Source organism: Chamaea fasciata, unplaced genomic scaffold (assembly GCF_029207755.1).
Source record: "Chamaea fasciata isolate MVZ Bird 193981 ecotype frontalis unplaced genomic scaffold, bChaFas1.0.hap1 SCAF_23, whole genome shotgun sequence".
NCBI lineage: Eukaryota > Metazoa > Chordata > Aves > Passeriformes > Sylviidae > Chamaea > Chamaea fasciata.
Genome location: NW_027094108.1, coordinates 4,710,407 through 4,726,381, shown reverse-complemented (window position 1 = coordinate 4,726,381; position 15,975 = coordinate 4,710,407). Strand labels below are relative to the sequence as shown.

General features: G+C 38.7%; 1 protein-coding gene across 3 annotated transcripts in view; it reads left to right on the top strand.

The window, feature by feature from the left end:
- Positions 1-15,975, top strand: part of VPS13D (vacuolar protein sorting 13 homolog D) — a 94,357-nt gene that overhangs the window by 1,117 nt on the left and 77,265 nt on the right. For 2 of the 3 annotated variants that reach the window (XM_066202769.1, XM_066202768.1), the window contains exons 2-20: positions 1,373-1,541; positions 2,403-2,480; positions 2,699-2,889; positions 3,216-3,296; positions 3,535-3,651; positions 3,864-3,968; positions 4,287-4,457; positions 5,046-5,146; positions 5,697-5,865; positions 7,244-7,336; positions 8,068-8,278; positions 8,815-8,994; positions 9,216-9,346; positions 10,033-10,105; positions 10,607-10,777; positions 11,976-12,106; positions 12,483-12,615; positions 13,198-15,420; positions 15,779-15,930. In XM_066202769.1, the coding sequence (XP_066058866.1) occupies positions 1,445-1,541; positions 2,403-2,480; positions 2,699-2,889; positions 3,216-3,296; positions 3,535-3,651; positions 3,864-3,968; positions 4,287-4,457; positions 5,046-5,146; positions 5,697-5,865; positions 7,244-7,336; positions 8,068-8,278; positions 8,815-8,994; positions 9,216-9,346; positions 10,033-10,105; positions 10,607-10,777; positions 11,976-12,106; positions 12,483-12,615; positions 13,198-15,420; positions 15,779-15,930 (4,608 nt within the window). In that variant the 5' untranslated portion in view covers positions 1,373-1,444. The remainder of the gene's footprint in view (positions 1-1,372; positions 1,542-2,402; positions 2,481-2,698; positions 2,890-3,215; positions 3,297-3,534; positions 3,652-3,863; positions 3,969-4,286; positions 4,458-5,045; positions 5,147-5,696; positions 5,866-7,243; positions 7,337-8,067; positions 8,279-8,814; positions 8,995-9,215; positions 9,347-10,032; positions 10,106-10,606; positions 10,778-11,975; positions 12,107-12,482; positions 12,616-13,197; positions 15,421-15,778; positions 15,931-15,975) is intronic. The other variant, XM_066202770.1, reaches the window with a different exon arrangement.

Genomic DNA, 15,975 nt, shown 5'->3' with positions numbered 1-15,975 from the left:
TCACTTTTATTAAGTGACAAAGCCTATAATATAAGCTGGTGGCCCAAGAGCACAAATGCTTAGTCTTTATTATGTGCAATAATAGTATGGTTTTTGAAAATTGTTGAGAAATTTTACCAAGGCAAAACTGTTAAAACACATTTTATGTGAAGTCATGTGACTGATTTGAACTGAACTTGCCTCTGCTTTCTGTTTCATTCTTCAGGACAGCACAGTTCCACTCTCAGCCTTTAGAAAAAGCCTTTCATTGCTTGCTTAATTCTGATTATTTTATTTAAGTATTAGTTAAATATCTTCACTGTCTTTTTAGAAAGAAAAACAAAAGTTGAAATGGGGCTGCCTAAAATCAAGCAAACCTCATAATGAAGAAACTAAACCTTGATGTAAAATTTAAAATGTGACTCTTGAAGCTGTCATTTCCTTCTGTTGTCAGCTGTAAATAAATGATGTATCTCACTTTTCTGCTTTGTAGAATTCAATGGTTTAGGCAGGTATCTGGGATTGGGAGAGTTTTTTAAACACAAAATTGATGCATTTATTCCATTATAACAACGAGAAATGGCCTGCATGCTTCTTTCCTTACTGTGCCAAGCTTCACCCCGCCCTTGCAGGAGTTATGAGTAGTTTTGCAATTCAGTGGTTAAAAAGTTGATCAGGGACTTTGGGATTTTAATTCCCTGATTACCACAGATGTTGAAATAGAAGTGGCTGGAGAAGAGTGAAAGGAAATGTTCAGGAATGTGACCAGTGGTGCTTCTCTAATGTAGCTTTTTCTCTCTTCAGTGCAATAATCTCTGCTGCCACTTTGAAAACCTGTTGCAGTAACTGTTGATGAGCTATTTTTGTGGGTTGTATCTTATTACTTCCTACACACAGGCTCTCCCAAAAAGGGGTTTGAGTAGGGCGAGTTGCTTCACAGATGTCGTGTAAGAATTCTACAAAAGTACAGTAGGCTTCAGGCTGTTGCTTCAGACCAGGCTCCCAAACCAAGCATGGTGAAAATATTGGCAGCAGAGGTCGAGGAGGCCAGTGCCAGCTTCAGTACAACATGGAATTTTGTTCTTTCCTTTGCTGGAGGAGGGTTGTAAATTCACCTTGTTGATTATTGCAACAAAATGTAATGTTTTGGTTAGAAAAAGGGTGGAAAGATGAACTTTATGTGCAAATGGGAGTGGTGTGTGATCACCAGATCTCTCTATGAAGCTGATTTGACACTAAAAGGGCATAGGATAAAGCTTTTTTAATGCAGAAATCAACCTCAGTGCTTTTACTTCTCTTTAGATAGATCACAGTAAGAATCAAAGTGACAGGAATGTCAGCTCTGCTGAGCGTGTGTATTTCAGACAATAATTTTCTTGTTTTTTTCTTTCAGACTGAGAGTAATTATGGAAGAGAAATCCAGAAAATGACAGAAAAGCATTAATTTTCCTCTTCTAGGACAGTCATGTTGGAAGGATTGGTAGCCTGGGTCCTCAACACCTACTTGGGCAAATATGTCAATAACCTGAACACAGACCAACTTTCAGTGGCACTTCTAAAGGGTGAGGGAGGCTTTGTGGAATTTACTGTTCTGTTTTCATATTGTGATTCAGAAAGGTGTTATTTGTTTGTAATAACTGGAAGGTAGAATAGAAATAATCACTTAATATTGTGTTTAATGTCTATATAAACCCTTTTAATAGAGAGTTTGGTGCTAGAACTTTACTATGAATAGTAAATGATCTTGTTGCTGTTTATCAACACTCTTAAACCAATTTGCATCAAGTTTTCAAACGTATGCTTAGCTATCTCAGCATGTTGAATTTATATCATTTTTTCTTGTTACTGTTGAGTGACTTTCCTCTTGAGGGACCAGGGCAGGAAGTGTCCTGCAGCCTCTTACCTTTTAGTGCCCATAGTTACACCCCTGTAATCTGGTTTGTGTCATGCTGCATCCACGAGTTTTGTACTTTGTACAGTCCTCAAATCAATGCTTTCTGTTCACCCCTGGCTGCTGTTACCCGCTGCTTCTGGTGAGAATGTTTTGTAATATGTATTTGTGTGTGCTTTTCACAATACTAAGAAAATAAGTGTCTCTTTTGAAAAGACAATAAGGAGAGGTTTTGTCTGTGGCTGCAAGGTAGTTCAGATCTAAAACCCCAGAGAAGATTGCTTCTGGATGACCTCATGAAATAGTTTGAGCACATGACTCAATTTTGGAAAATTAACAAGTGTATTGAGTAACCATTGTGATTGTAACACAACCTGAAGTGGTAGGTTGGCTCTTCTCATTAAATCCCATTTAGGGTTTTTTGGTGTTTTTTAAATAATTTCAGTTGTTTTAGGCTTACAGTGTTCAAGTTGGCTTTCTTTAACATGGTTTTGTTTAGCAGACTTATTTTTCTTCTGCTTTGTTTGTGTAGGTGCTGTTGAATTGGAAAACTTGCCACTGAAAAAAGATGCCTTAAAGGAACTGGAATTACCATTTGAAGTAAAGGCAGGTTTGTATTTTGCTTGTGTGTGCAGGACAGATATTTTCTAAACAGGAAGTATTGCATGTTTTTGAGGACCTGTGAGTCAGAGGCTTGAACAAAAGAGGTAGCCTGATTTTTAGGTTATTTCTGTTTTAGCTTGTTTGTTTCTCGCACCACTTTTTCTTTGAGGGTGATAACATAAATTTTCACAGGAATCTGATACTGTGTCTGTTCTGTTTATTCAGGTTTCATTGGCAAAATAACACTACAGATCCCTTTTTATCGTCCGCATGTGGATCCATGGGTGATATCTGTCTCAAAACTGCACTTAATTGGTGCACCAGAAAAAAGAGAAGAGTTTGATGAGGAAAAGGAAAAGTTGCAAGAAAGAGAACACAAGAAAGCTCTTCTGCTGGCACTTGAAGAAAAATGGAAGGTGAGTCATGCTTGTGTTTCACAGTGAAGAAACCTCTGTGGTGGATGGATTGTATTTAGGTCTCCTTACAAGAGAGAGAACAGATGCACAAGAAATGGAGTTAGGATTTAATCTGTACATGCTGACATAGTGCAGTTTCTGTCTACCACCCCTCACCATTATGTCTTGTGTCCCACATGTCAGAGATATGGAGATACGTAAATATCTTAAGTTAACTTCAGCTTTTCTTTCTCCCTGTTAACAGTGATTTCAGTGTAACAAAGTATACTGTCCCCTCACCAGCTGTTACAGTGGTTAGTAATGCTTATCCCTGTTTCCTCTTTCAGAAAGAACAACAGCAGAAAGGGGAGTCTTACTGGTACTCAGTTACTGCATCTGTAGTCACGAGAATTGTAGAAAACATTGAAGTAAGTATTTGCTTTTGAGTGGTTGGCAATTACACATTTGCCTTTAAAATGGACAATAATTGTAGGATAGCCAAAGAGAGTATAGTGTCTTGTGCAGGTGGCTCATTTTTTAAAATATCTAGTAGAAATCTGTTGTAAAATTGCAGAAATTAAATATTAAATTGCCCCAGCAATAATAAAAAGCACTACTGCCTGCTATAATCATGTAAATACTAATGGGTTTTTTTTTTCTGTCCAGTTAAAAATTCAGGATGTACATTTGAGGTTTGAAGATGGTGTCACAAATCCCTCGGAGCCATTTGCATTTGGCATCTGCATCAAAAATGTCTCAATGCAAAATGCAGTGTCTGAACCAGTAAGTGCAACTTGCGTGTACAAAAGCAGCTCAGGTGGGATGCTGCATTTTATGGGTGCTAGCAAATATTCACAAGAACATACAGCATTTTAAAAAATCTTTTGGTTGTTGTAATGAATTGAGCATTTCACGTTTTTGTTGGGTATGTTGAACTAAAAACTACATGGCATATGGTGTGAGATCTTGACTTTACTCCACTTCTTCTGCTCCAGGTGGAGAAGCTGATGCGGAAAAAACAGATGGATGTTGCTGATTTCAGTGTTTATTGGGATACCAGTTGCACTTTACTGGGTGACCTGCCTCCTGGTCAGCTACAGGTACGTGAGAAAGACTTTGCATATGAGAGGTTGTTGTTAGTCTCCTTTCTGTACTACAGACCTGATTCATGTAGAATTTATTGGATCCGGTCTTTTAGGAGCAACAGAAGTCTGTGGTTTCGTGCTTTAGTGATAGGATACATGTGCAACCCGCAGAGGCTGTGTTGTGAAATGGCTTGTTTTACTTTTGAAGAGAAAACATGTTCAAGAAGTTTTTTCCAATGGACTGGCCTGCTAATAAAGTACATTCTAGTGCATGAAACCAGTTCATCATAATGACTATTGCTTCTTAGAGGGTAATTTGCTTGTAACCCCCAGGAAGCAATGGATAGAAGTATGGAAAGTCGTGATCACAACTACATCATGGAGCCTGTCTGCACTTCTGCTCTTCTCAAGAGGAATTGTTCTAAGGAGCCTTTAAGATCCCGGCATACTCCACGGCTGGAGTGTGACATTCAGCTGGAGACAATACCCCTGAAACTTTCTCAGGTAAATAACAACCATTTACCTGCCAGTAACTGGAACAGGTATCATAAAACTGTGGCAGTGTTTGTGACAGCTTAAATGCTGTTATTGTAGCGTAAAATTAATACTCTCTGAAAGATTTTGTTTGAGAGGCAGCTCAAAGGGATATATTGAGTAAGTTGTTTTAAAGTCAAAGCATTCAAAGCATTCAAAATCACTTCTTTATTTTACTGAAACTGATTACTCTAAAAAGAATTAAATTGTTTATTTGTTGCAGTAGTAGGAAGGGTGCATGTTGGGGGGGGTTGGTCTGTACACTGTACAATAGCAGCTGATGTTGTGTTGGTAACCTGGCATGGAAGATTTCATTCTGTTTATTTGTAAATAAAGCCATAATTGGAATGTCACACATGAACTGCTAGAGGCTAGGAGAAGGTATGTCACACTGGGGAACAGAATTGTGAATTATGATTAACATTAATCTTCATTCTGGACCACGTGCGGGCCACTGACACTAGTACACTAAACCTGTGGTTGGGTTTTTGGCTAGGTTTTTCCTCTCCTCTTTTCCTAGGAAAACACTCACTGATCTGTGTGTTGTTTCATTAAAAGATGCAGTATCAGCAGATCATGGGATTTTTGAAGGAGCTGGCTAGAAAGGAGCGGCAACTTAAATTCAGGAAGTGGAAACCAAGGGTTGCAGTAACAGAGAAGTAAGTACATTACCATATGTGGTGTTGTCAGCTATATTAGAAAAACCAGAATGAGAGAAATACAAAAACGTACTTAATAATCACGTTAGAGATTCAGTTCTCACGATTTGTTCCCCTACCTCAGAAGTCAGTTTTAAATATTCAGATGTAATTCAAATGTAAAATTATCCTTACCTGAGGCTTTCAATCCAGTCTGTGTAACTCTAAATTTTGTTTTCTGTGCTGCCTGATATGTGGCAGCTGGACTAAATCCCAGTGGAGTGGTGGGACCTTGGGGGGCTTGAGGCTTTCAATCCAATCTGTGTAACTCTAAATTTTGTCTTCTGTGCCTGATAAGTGGCAGCTGGACTAAATCCCGGTGGAGTGGTGGGACCTTGGGGAGCACTGTCCCACACAGTCTGTAGGACCAGCCCATCTGTGCTGGCTCCAGTGCTGCTGCTTGGCTGCTGGCCCACTGCTTTTCACTGAGTCTCCTGGACCTTTCCCCAGTTGGTCATGCACTTTCCTTAGGTTTTTTTTACTGAAACACTGTAATTGAAAATGGTTTCAGCTGCCGGGAGTGGTGGATCTTTGCCCTGAATGCAAACCTTTCAGAGATCAGGGAGCAGAGGCAACGTTCCACCTGGGCCTTTGTGCTGCAGCGCGCCCGGGACGCCGTGTCCTACACGGACCTGTACTACAGCAAGCTGAAGGGGGAGCCACTGTCTGCTGCAGACCAGGTATTTACACTTGAGTTTCTTCTACAGGGGTGGTTAATCGTCTTACATTTGGGTTTTTTCATCTTTTCGTATTTAAAACCTGGACGAATTAAGAAATATCTTTAGTTGTACTGCAGGCTGTTTCCACTGAGCTGGTTGTCTGCTGACTACAGCTGAGATTTTAATGATGAGACCTGGGCTTGTAGGAGGTGTGTGAGCTGCAGGGTTCGTGTGTTTTTGTTTTGCACTGCAAAAAGCTGTCTGGTTTTTGAGCTGTAACCAGTGTTCACCAAAAATAGCATTAACTGTTATAGAATGCCTGTAGCAGGTGGTAACATGCTTTCTTAACTTACAGTCTCTGTAGATCCAAAAGGTATTTAAATACCAGAAATGTGTCTACCCATATGCTTGTGTAGATAATTGGGAAAAATTGTGGCTACTTCACAGTGTTTCTATGGGTTTTTTGGGGATTTTGTTGGAGTTTTTTATTTGTTTTGTTTTTCTAATTTTATTTGAGGATAAATAATTTAATGCCCCTAATAATGAACCTTTGACCTACTTCAGAGAGAAAAAAACCCATGAACTATAATTAGCTGCTTTTTGTCTTCAGATACGTTGGGACTTTTTCTTCAACTCAGTTCAGAGCACCATGTACCACACTTGTGTTAATTTAAAGTGCGATTCTGTTGATACTTTTAAGTTGTATGTAGTCCTTCTGTTATGTGGATGTGAACTGTAGGAGTAGGTCAATGTACAGTAAATTTTTATGGTACCTGACAAAGCCAGGTCTCATAGAGCTTGTATTGTGTTCAGCAGAGCTGTGAAATGTAACAAGGGTAATGGCAGTGGACTGGAAAAATGTCTTTTGCTTTGTTGTTTCATGATAGATTTTTTAGACTTGGGTGAATCATCAGTTCCCTCAAACAACTTGTTAATCAGTACAAAGAAGACAGCATGTCTGAGTAACTGGCTATGAATACTACACTGGCCTAATTTACCCAGTTCATTTCCTCCACCTTCTTTACTCAAGACAGAAGCTTTTTTTTGCTCCTGGCTAAGCAAGCATTCTGTTAAATCAGTTTATTTTCCTTCATTTAATTTTTGTGCTGCAAATCTTGCTTCTTACTTGTAATAGGAGGATATAGTTGTGAATTTTTTTACAGTGCTAAAATAGTGTATTTTACGATGCAAATAAGCTTTATTTGTAATTCAGGGGAATGTCAATGTTACAATTGCCTACATCCATTAATTTTTGTGTGCTGAGGCACTTGGATATGATCATTAATGCCATCTTAGTTTTTCTACAAGTCCCTAACTCGGTGCAGAGATACTTGACATATTTGTGAACAAGATTCTGTACTCCTTTAATGCAGGTTCTTCACCTTTTTTGTCTTTCCAGGCAGAAATGCATCGTATTGAGGATGAACAGAGTTATGAAGAGTTGAAGGTTCTGTATGAGATAGTTCATAATAAATTTCATGATTTGGCTGAGGTGAGAACATTCTCCATACAGGGTAATACTTAGAATCTTTAAGTGATTATCTGAGGTATTGTTTTTCTGGAGAGCCTTAGCAGGTATTTTTGTTGATTTAAAAGTGTGGCATTAATGCTAAAATTGCAGAAATGCTCAGTTCCTGCAGTTTTTACTGTTGTGTCACTTGCACAGTGAAATCTTTAGTTTTGCCATATGATGATCTTCCCCAGCAGAATCCTTGCCAGAATTCCTCGGTCAGGTGCTCTTCATCTTAAAAACAGAGAGTGGAAATGAAGACCTGTAATGAATATTTTCCCAAAGTAAACATGTGGCAGAAGTGAGACTCATGGAAATAGCTTGGGGAACACACTTCATTAATTGTGGACTAATCTCCATAACAATACAACATCATCTCTTGCAAATACAAATGCTAAAATGTTGAGCTGTGCTTTATGGTGTCAAATGACGTCTTTGGTTTAGTGTTTCTAGACTGAGATTTAAATGGTGACATATGGCCTCATATGTGCATAATAACATGCGTATTTATATATTCATATGAATATGCAGCAGTTAAGTGATGATATGTTTGTTGCTGCTTTGCTGCTGCTCTCTTCTCGGATGAGTATTGATTGAGAATATCAGTGCTGGACTGCTGAGTAAATGGGAGATGAAACTGTTTTTATTGTGGTGTTTTCTGTACACTGGTTCGCTCAGCAGGAGTAACGTGTGTGTGTTGAATGTTCAAACAGAGTATTAAAGAGCCCTTGCCTGATTCCATTGGAGGTTCCCCTCCAGCAGAGCCTGCCCATGGCAGCAGCTCTGGGATGCTGCAGTACCTGCAGTCCTGGTTTCCTGGCTGGGGAGGTTGGTATGGATACACTCAGCAGACATATGAAGGTGAACCTTTTGAAGGGCTGCTGCCAGACCCCAAGGAGCAGTGGAATCCGGAAGACATACTGGGTATGGAAACACAGGGTTTGCTCCCATGGTGTGATACCTGCTCCAGGTGGGCAGAAAGAGCTCTGGGCCTGTACTGGTAAAGGATTTTCTGCCAGCTGATGTGCCCAGGCAGCAGAACCTGCCTAAAGCTGAATAGCCTGGGCAGTATGTTGGTACCTGGGTACCTGCTTCTTTCCAGAGTGATACAGGGAATGTATTTGCTTCCACTGTTACTGTCAGTTATGGCAAAGAGCTCTGGGGCTTCTGTTCAAGTCTGTCTGTGGGGGGAAGTCATGTGACTGGGTGTAACAGGGATAATATTGAGTCATTGGGGTCTTTGTAAATTCAGACTTAGGTTACCTTGATTGAAATAGAAGAATTCTATGGAATATTCAGTTTTTTTAAGGAAAAAGATATATCTGGTCTATTTTTTGTTTCTATTTTTCTCCTTGAGAGCTGGGGAAATATTTATTTTATTATTCATAGGAACTTTGTTCTTCTTCAGTAACCCTCCAGAAACTTAATTTATTTAATGTGTTGGTTTTGTTTTTTATTAGGTACGGATGAATTTTTTGATCCTGCTGCGGATGCTTCCAGCATGAATACCTTTACCAAGAGAGATCATGTTTTTGCTAAATTAAATCTACAGCTGCAGGGTGGCTCTTTCACTCTGTTGCATAGGAAGAAAAAGATGTGGTATGCTGAAGAGACTGCTTTTATGCAGCTGGAGTTTTCAGGTATTAAACCCATTTCTGTTCTTTCTTAAAAGAGATGAGAGCTGCCTCACAAACATTGCGCTATATAACAAATTTCCACGTCAAATTCTTTACTAGAAATAAATATATATAAAGACTGCAAAAACACTTGTTTGTTGGACATTATTTTTTATTTGTAAAATTTAAATAAAATGTATGCTGTACTAAAAGAAGCAAAATAATTGTATGTATTTCTATTCCAGGTGTAAAGATCTTGGCAGAATCCCTTCCTCGCAGAAAGTCTTCCCTTCTCAAAGTTCAGCTTGGTGGTCTTTTCCTGAGGGATTTGGCGACAGAAGGGACCATATTTCCTGTTCTTGTTTTCCCAAATCCTGTAGGTGAAAAAAACTCTATAAGTTACTGTGTGGGATGCATAATTTTGTATGAAAATAGTCATAGTCCAAAACTCAAAACATTTCTTATCCCAGAAAGGGAAAACAAAAGTCTTGAGTAAAAGTTTCTACCTGTTGAATTTACTTTTTCCCTCTCTTCTCAAGTATCATATGTAGAACTCTTCATTTTTTTTACTCTATATGCTTGTGACTTCAACCTTTCAGTTATATGTGTTGAGAAGAAGGTAATTTGTTGAACAACATTTGATTTTTGAAACAATCAGCATTGCTGCTTAAACAGTGATTGTTCTTTTCCATAAAGCTCTGTGGCCCGAGTAACGGTTCTGTTTCACCTGTGTACTAGTACACTAAATGTAGAAATAAATTCAAGAAAAGATTTCAAAGTTCTCTTCTGAGTGAACAAAATTTGAATCTAAAGCCATGAGGTTTTCCCATGTACTTTGTACGGACTGCAATTTGCACTTCAGAGTTCAGCCTGTCTGCTGCAGGAGTGGAGAGTGCTACTTAGTCATATCATATTGCCTTCTTTTGTTTGACTATGTCAGGGAAAAAAATGCATATAATAATCTCAGACTTTACATACAGTTCAGCAGAAAAGACTTCTATGCTTATATCAGGTGGCTTGGTTGATTTTATCTAAAGTTTTTTTCTTTTAAATTCTTCTTAGCAAAAAGAGGTTGGCTGCGTGTCTTCCTTTGGACTACAAAGTTTGTCCTCAGAACTGACTAATCAGAACACTGGTAAAGATTTCATTTTATGTTTGATGAGATAGTTCCTACAAACCAGAAATTTCAAAACTAATTGCCTGGAGTCTGAATTAATGCAAATGCTTTTTGCTAATGGTAAAGATAAAATCATAGAAGCTTTATTCAAGATGTAAGGGTGCATGCAGGTTGACTTTAAAGAAAGGAAGAAATAATGTATTTCAAGACAATAGGAAATACAAACTTACCAAACCTACTCTGTTTTGGTTTAAAAATAAATTGATAGGAGTTCCACATTAGAACCCCAATTATACAAATGTTTTTGTATATATAAACTGCCTAAATTTTGTTGATTGTAGAAGTTGATCATTTAACTTCCTTTTCTGTTACTGAAGAATACTTGGACACTTGTACTTTCCCAGTAGTACCATTTAAAACTCAGTTATTAAATTCTTCAGGAGCTGTTTTTTGCATTTGTCTTACTTGTTTGTTTGGGGTTTTTTTACAGCTGCTTTTTGTAAATCATTTTTTGTTCAGTTGCAGATCCTGATGCCCCAGTATTTGTGATGATTTATGAAAGAAATCCAATTCACAGCACTTTTGAGAGGCGCCTGGAAGTCAGTACCAGACCTCTAAATATTATTTACAATCCACAAGCCATTAAGAAAGTAGCTGACTTCTTCTACAAGGGAAGGGTTCATGCCTCAGGTTAACCTTTAATGTGTTTGTTTTTTTTTTTTTTTGTGGGGTTGGGGTTTTGTTGGTGGAATTACATCTTTTCTTGTCTTTGGTCTGTATTTTCATTCTTAGAAATATAAAGCACTAATCGAAGAAACTTCACTTTAAGTTCAAATTTAGCAATACTCTGTGTTTTGTCTTGAGGGTTTTGCTCCTTTGTTTGTTTTGTTCTTTGTTCAGTTGAATCAGGTATTTTGCTCTGGGAGACTCCTGCAACTTCTGCTCTAAAATTGCAAGTTACTATTGCACCTCATGGTGGATGTTAATTTCCCCTAAATTAAAAAGCTTAAATAAGGAGAGGGGACTTGTTCCTGTAATCTGTTCTGGCAACTGATGGAGTTTTTTTCGAGGGGGCAGTTAAAAGTATTTCTATAGTGATAATACAGAGGAAATAGTATTCTAATTCCTGTTGGTTTGTTTTTTTTTTTTTTTAATGAGGTTAAGGCTGCCCTTTGTTTCAGCTTCTTGAGATACTTTGATTTTTAAATTTGAGCATAATCGTTCGTTAAATTTCTAAACACAACAGGATTTAGGGTTCTAGTACCTAAGCCTGTAACACTATTAAGTGGCCACCTTTGCAGTTTTGGTTATTCAGTTTCTGAGGAAATGAGAGGTGACAGTAACATTAGGAACATGAAAATGTTCTTGAAATACCAGTTGTTTTTCTGCCGATTGTGGTAAATACTAAAAGATTCCAGTTACCTGGTATAAAGGTGTGTGTGACACCTTTTCTCACAAGGTGAGAATATTTCCTAAATATTCAAGTTTAAAACAAACAAACCAACCATGGAAACAAAAAAACCAATGCCTACACATGCACATCTTTATGTTTGGTCAGAATTTCCTCTGTGGCCATACTTGGCACCCTTTCTGTCTTAGTCACATTTGATTACCTGGGCTGAAGGTCTGTGAGATAAAGACCAGAAAATGGGTTGGGAAGTATTTTTTTTAGTGGGATTATTTGTTTTGTCCTTAAATATTTCCTTTTTTCTGTGCAGCAGCCTGGTGAAGTCACAGACAGTGACTTTCACCAGCTATGTTTTCCTGTTCTGTATTTTATTGCTAAAATTTAAAATAAATCTTCTATCTTTTTTTCTTCCATTTTTTCTTCTGATTCAATAAAGGGTGAACAAAGTTATACCTAGTCAGTTTTCCCTTTCTTGTGCAGGTTTTGGTTACCAGTCTGAGTTAGAGGCAAGAGTGGCTGAAGCTGCTAGAAGACAGTACAACAAGCTGAAAATGCAGACAAAAGCTGAAATCAGACAAACAATCGATCGTTTATTAGTTGGAGACTTCATTGTAAGTTTTTGCCCCCAAAATGTTTATGTAGACTTTTAGCCTTTTGGTTTAGTACTTGGAGCTCTAAAGAGGGGCATTTTTGTTGTTTGTGTGATGTGCTTTATGAGCAGGAGGGGAGTTTTGCAGGAGGTGTTGTAGATTCCATTTACTGTCAGTCAATCCAGGCTTGAGGTGCAGGGCATGTTTTCACCTCCTGAAAATTTTTTTTTATTGACTACAGGTGGAGTCTGTGATTTAACAAGGTACCAAACCTGAGTGTGACTGGAGTTTGTGACAGTCAGCTCATCAGGAGAAAAAGTGGCTAATTAGATGTTTCACGTGGCTTCTTTTGGTTTGTTTTCTTGTGGGCTGTTATATCTTTCTTCTTAACTTTCAGGAAAACAGCAAAAGTTGGACTGTGTGCCTTGATATCTCTGCCCCTCAGGTGATATTTCCCGATGATTTCAAATTTGCAGATCCTGTGTTAGTTGTTGTAGATCTTGGAAGAATATTACTCACAAATTCTCAAGGTATGATCTAGAATTATTGCAGCTTTCCTGTTCTTTCTATCGTCTTTCAGAAAGTCAGAGTTTAAAAAAAAGGATAAAGTACAGGGAAGTTTTAGGGGGTGTTTCTGCCTTGTAAAATAGAAAAAAATCATTTTCTTAAGATAATAAAATGAAAGTCAATATTAGGCAATAAAGCCAGTTGGACAAAACTTTCTGATGATAAAAATACTGTAGTTAAGTAGCTCTTACCTTTCATTTGGTGTTGAGGATGAGAAGAATTGCGTGGGCAGAGTAATGGGTTCTTTTTTTGACAACTTGGTCAAAAGCAAATCTTAGAGTAAGTGGGTTAGAAATGAGACAATAGTGTCTTTTAATAGCTTCTGTACTATGTTGTGACTGACACCTCTGTGAATGTAGAAGTACAGCAGGTTTCTTGTTGAGGAAAAAGGAAGTGACAGTGGAAGGAGGCAAGGACAGTACCAGGTATGCTTTGTGTTAAAAAATACAGGACTTCAGACAGGATGATCAGATAATCATAGGAAACATCTGAGGAGGGAGGAGAATACTTTTTTTTGTTTGTTTACCCTTTTTTTTAATCCACAGAAGACCCTAAGAGGAGTGCAGGTGCCATTTCTTTGGAAGTCAATGAATTGAGTGATGAGGAATATAAAACGCCTCTTGCAACTCCTCCCAATACGCCGCCGCCAGAATCCAACACCAGTAGTGGCACCAAAGTGTCTGAATTTACTGGAGTAGAAATAAGTGAAGAGCAGCTGCAGGCACACTTAATGAGTAAAAAAATGTATGAGAGATACACACTTTCTTTTATGGACCTTCAGATCATGGTGGGCCGAGTGAAAGACAACTGGAAGCACGTTCAGGATACTGATGTGGGTCCAACTCATGTGGTAGAAAAATTCAATGTTCACCTGCAGCTGGAGCGCAGACTGATATACACATCTGACCCAAAATATCCAGGAGCTGTCTTGTCTGGCAACTTGCCTGACTTGAAAATTCACATCAATGAAGACAAAATCCTGGCTCTGAAGAACTGTTTGACACAGCTGAGTGCGTCTGAAACTAAGTCTTCAGATGCCCTACATTTAGGGAGAGACAAGATTTTTGCAGAGGTAGACCAGTTTGGCAGTTTGCACGATTCTGTAATGAATTTAACTCAGAGTGTTGTCATGCTTGAGCAAAACACCCGGGAAGTTCTGGTTGAATCCCAGCTGCTTTTGGCTGAGTTCAAAGTAAACTGCATGCAGTTGGGTGTTGAGAGTAACGGGCGATACATCTCTGTGCTCAAGGTTTTTGGCACCAATGCCCATTTTGTGAAAAGGCCTTATGATGCAGAGGTGTCCCTGACTGTCCATGGCCTGTTACTGGTTGATACTATGCAAACATATGGAACAGATTTTGATCTTTTGATGGCTTCTCATAAGAACCTGAGCTTTGATGTGCCAACGGGAAGCCTTCGAGATAGCAGGGCTCAGTCCCCAGTTTCTGGACCACAGGATGCACATCCCATTGATGTTGCTGGTTTGGCAGAGAGATGCACTACAGCCTCCAACACCTCACCCAGTAGCAATGGAAAAGATCAAGAGTCCTTGATAAAATTGGAGTATCAGTTTGTGAGTGCAGAATGCCCATCAATGAACTTGGACAGCAGTCTGCAGGTGATCTCTGTACAGGTGAACAACCTGGATATCATCCTTAACCCAGAGACTATTGTTGAATTGATTGGGTTTCTCCAGAAATCTTTCCCCAAGGAGAAAGAAGATTCTAGTCCTCAGCCTTTAATAGCTGACTTGGAGAGAGGTTGGAGGGAACAGGAAACATTCCAGTCTACTTATGCACAGAACACAGAGGTAGCAGTTGATATTCACTGGTTAAATGTACTCCTCCTCAGGACAGTTGGCATGACAAATGGAGAAAAATACGGCAGAAAGATTGCGACAGCCAGTATTGGTGGCACCAAAGTCAATGTCTCCATGTGTAGTAGACTGGACGTGAACGGGTCCCTTGGATGCCTTCACCTTATGGATCTGACCCAAGACAATGTAAAGAACCAGTATGTGGTGAGCATAGGGAACACAGGGAGGTATGAAAATCTCATTGGCAATGTAAATTTCTTTGAGTCTTTATTCTTTAGGCTTGATGATGGAGATAGCCTTCCAGATGCTTTAAGTTTCACTTTCACAGAGAAGTCGAAAGAGGAGTGTTCTCTCAACCTCAAAATGGCCTCCTTACACTACAACCACTCAGCCAAATTTTTGAAAGAACTGGCCTTGTCCATGGACGAGCTGGAAGAGAATTTTCGCAGCATGTTGAAGAGTGCAGCTTCAAAAGTTACAACAGTCCTGGCAACTAAAACTGCTGAATACAGTGAAATGGTTTCTTTGTTTGATACCACACCACGATCAAGAGATGTTGCCAGCACAGAAGATAACGAAGGCGATGCATTTGGATCACAGTCCCTCAAAGCTGATACTATTAAGCTTATATTAAATATAAACATTGAATCCCCAGTTGTCTCCATACCTCGAAAGCCTGGGAGCTCTGAACTGCTTGTAGGTCATCTAGGACAAATATCTATTCAGAATTTTGTACCAGGAGAGGATGAGTCTACAAGTGATAGGCTGCAAGTTGAAATTAAAGATATTAAGATGTATTCATTGAATAGTAGTCAATTTACAAACAAGAAGGATCCTGTAAGTGAGATACCCAATGGGCCACATTGTTCATCAGGGCCTGCCAGCATTAACAGCCAGGAAGAATCTCATTTTACTCGTCATGACTTCTTTGAATCATTACATAAAGGCCATGGTATGTTAATCAGAGGAGTCTTAATTATTTTAATATGAGTAGTATATGTGTTAGAAATGTGTATTGACCATAGGTCTGATTGTAGATTCTGCTTCATCCATCCTACTGAAACCCATTGGTCAGTTTTGATGACAATGGGCTAGTTATTATATTTATATCCATTTTTGGTCTCCTAAGCAAAAACTGAATGGTGCCTTTTAGGCAGAAATTGAGCAAAACATAACCATCCAGCCTTAGTCCAGCATTGCTCAGATTCTGAGCAGGTTCAGTACCTGCTGTGTTATCTCTTCCATACAGTATTTATGGGCTAATCAGTTCACTTTCTCTAATGTTGTTTTAATTTCACTTTCTCTTAAAGCTTTCCATATTCTGAATAACACCACCATCCAGTTTAAATTGGAAAAGATACCACTAGAGAAAGATTTGGATTTAACTTTTCCTCTGTGTAATGAAGACTTTGGAACATCAAGCATTATGAAGATTGAAGGGAAATTTGTGAATCCTCTTCAGGTACAGAAATGTAACATTTCCACTATCAATATAAAAATATTTCCC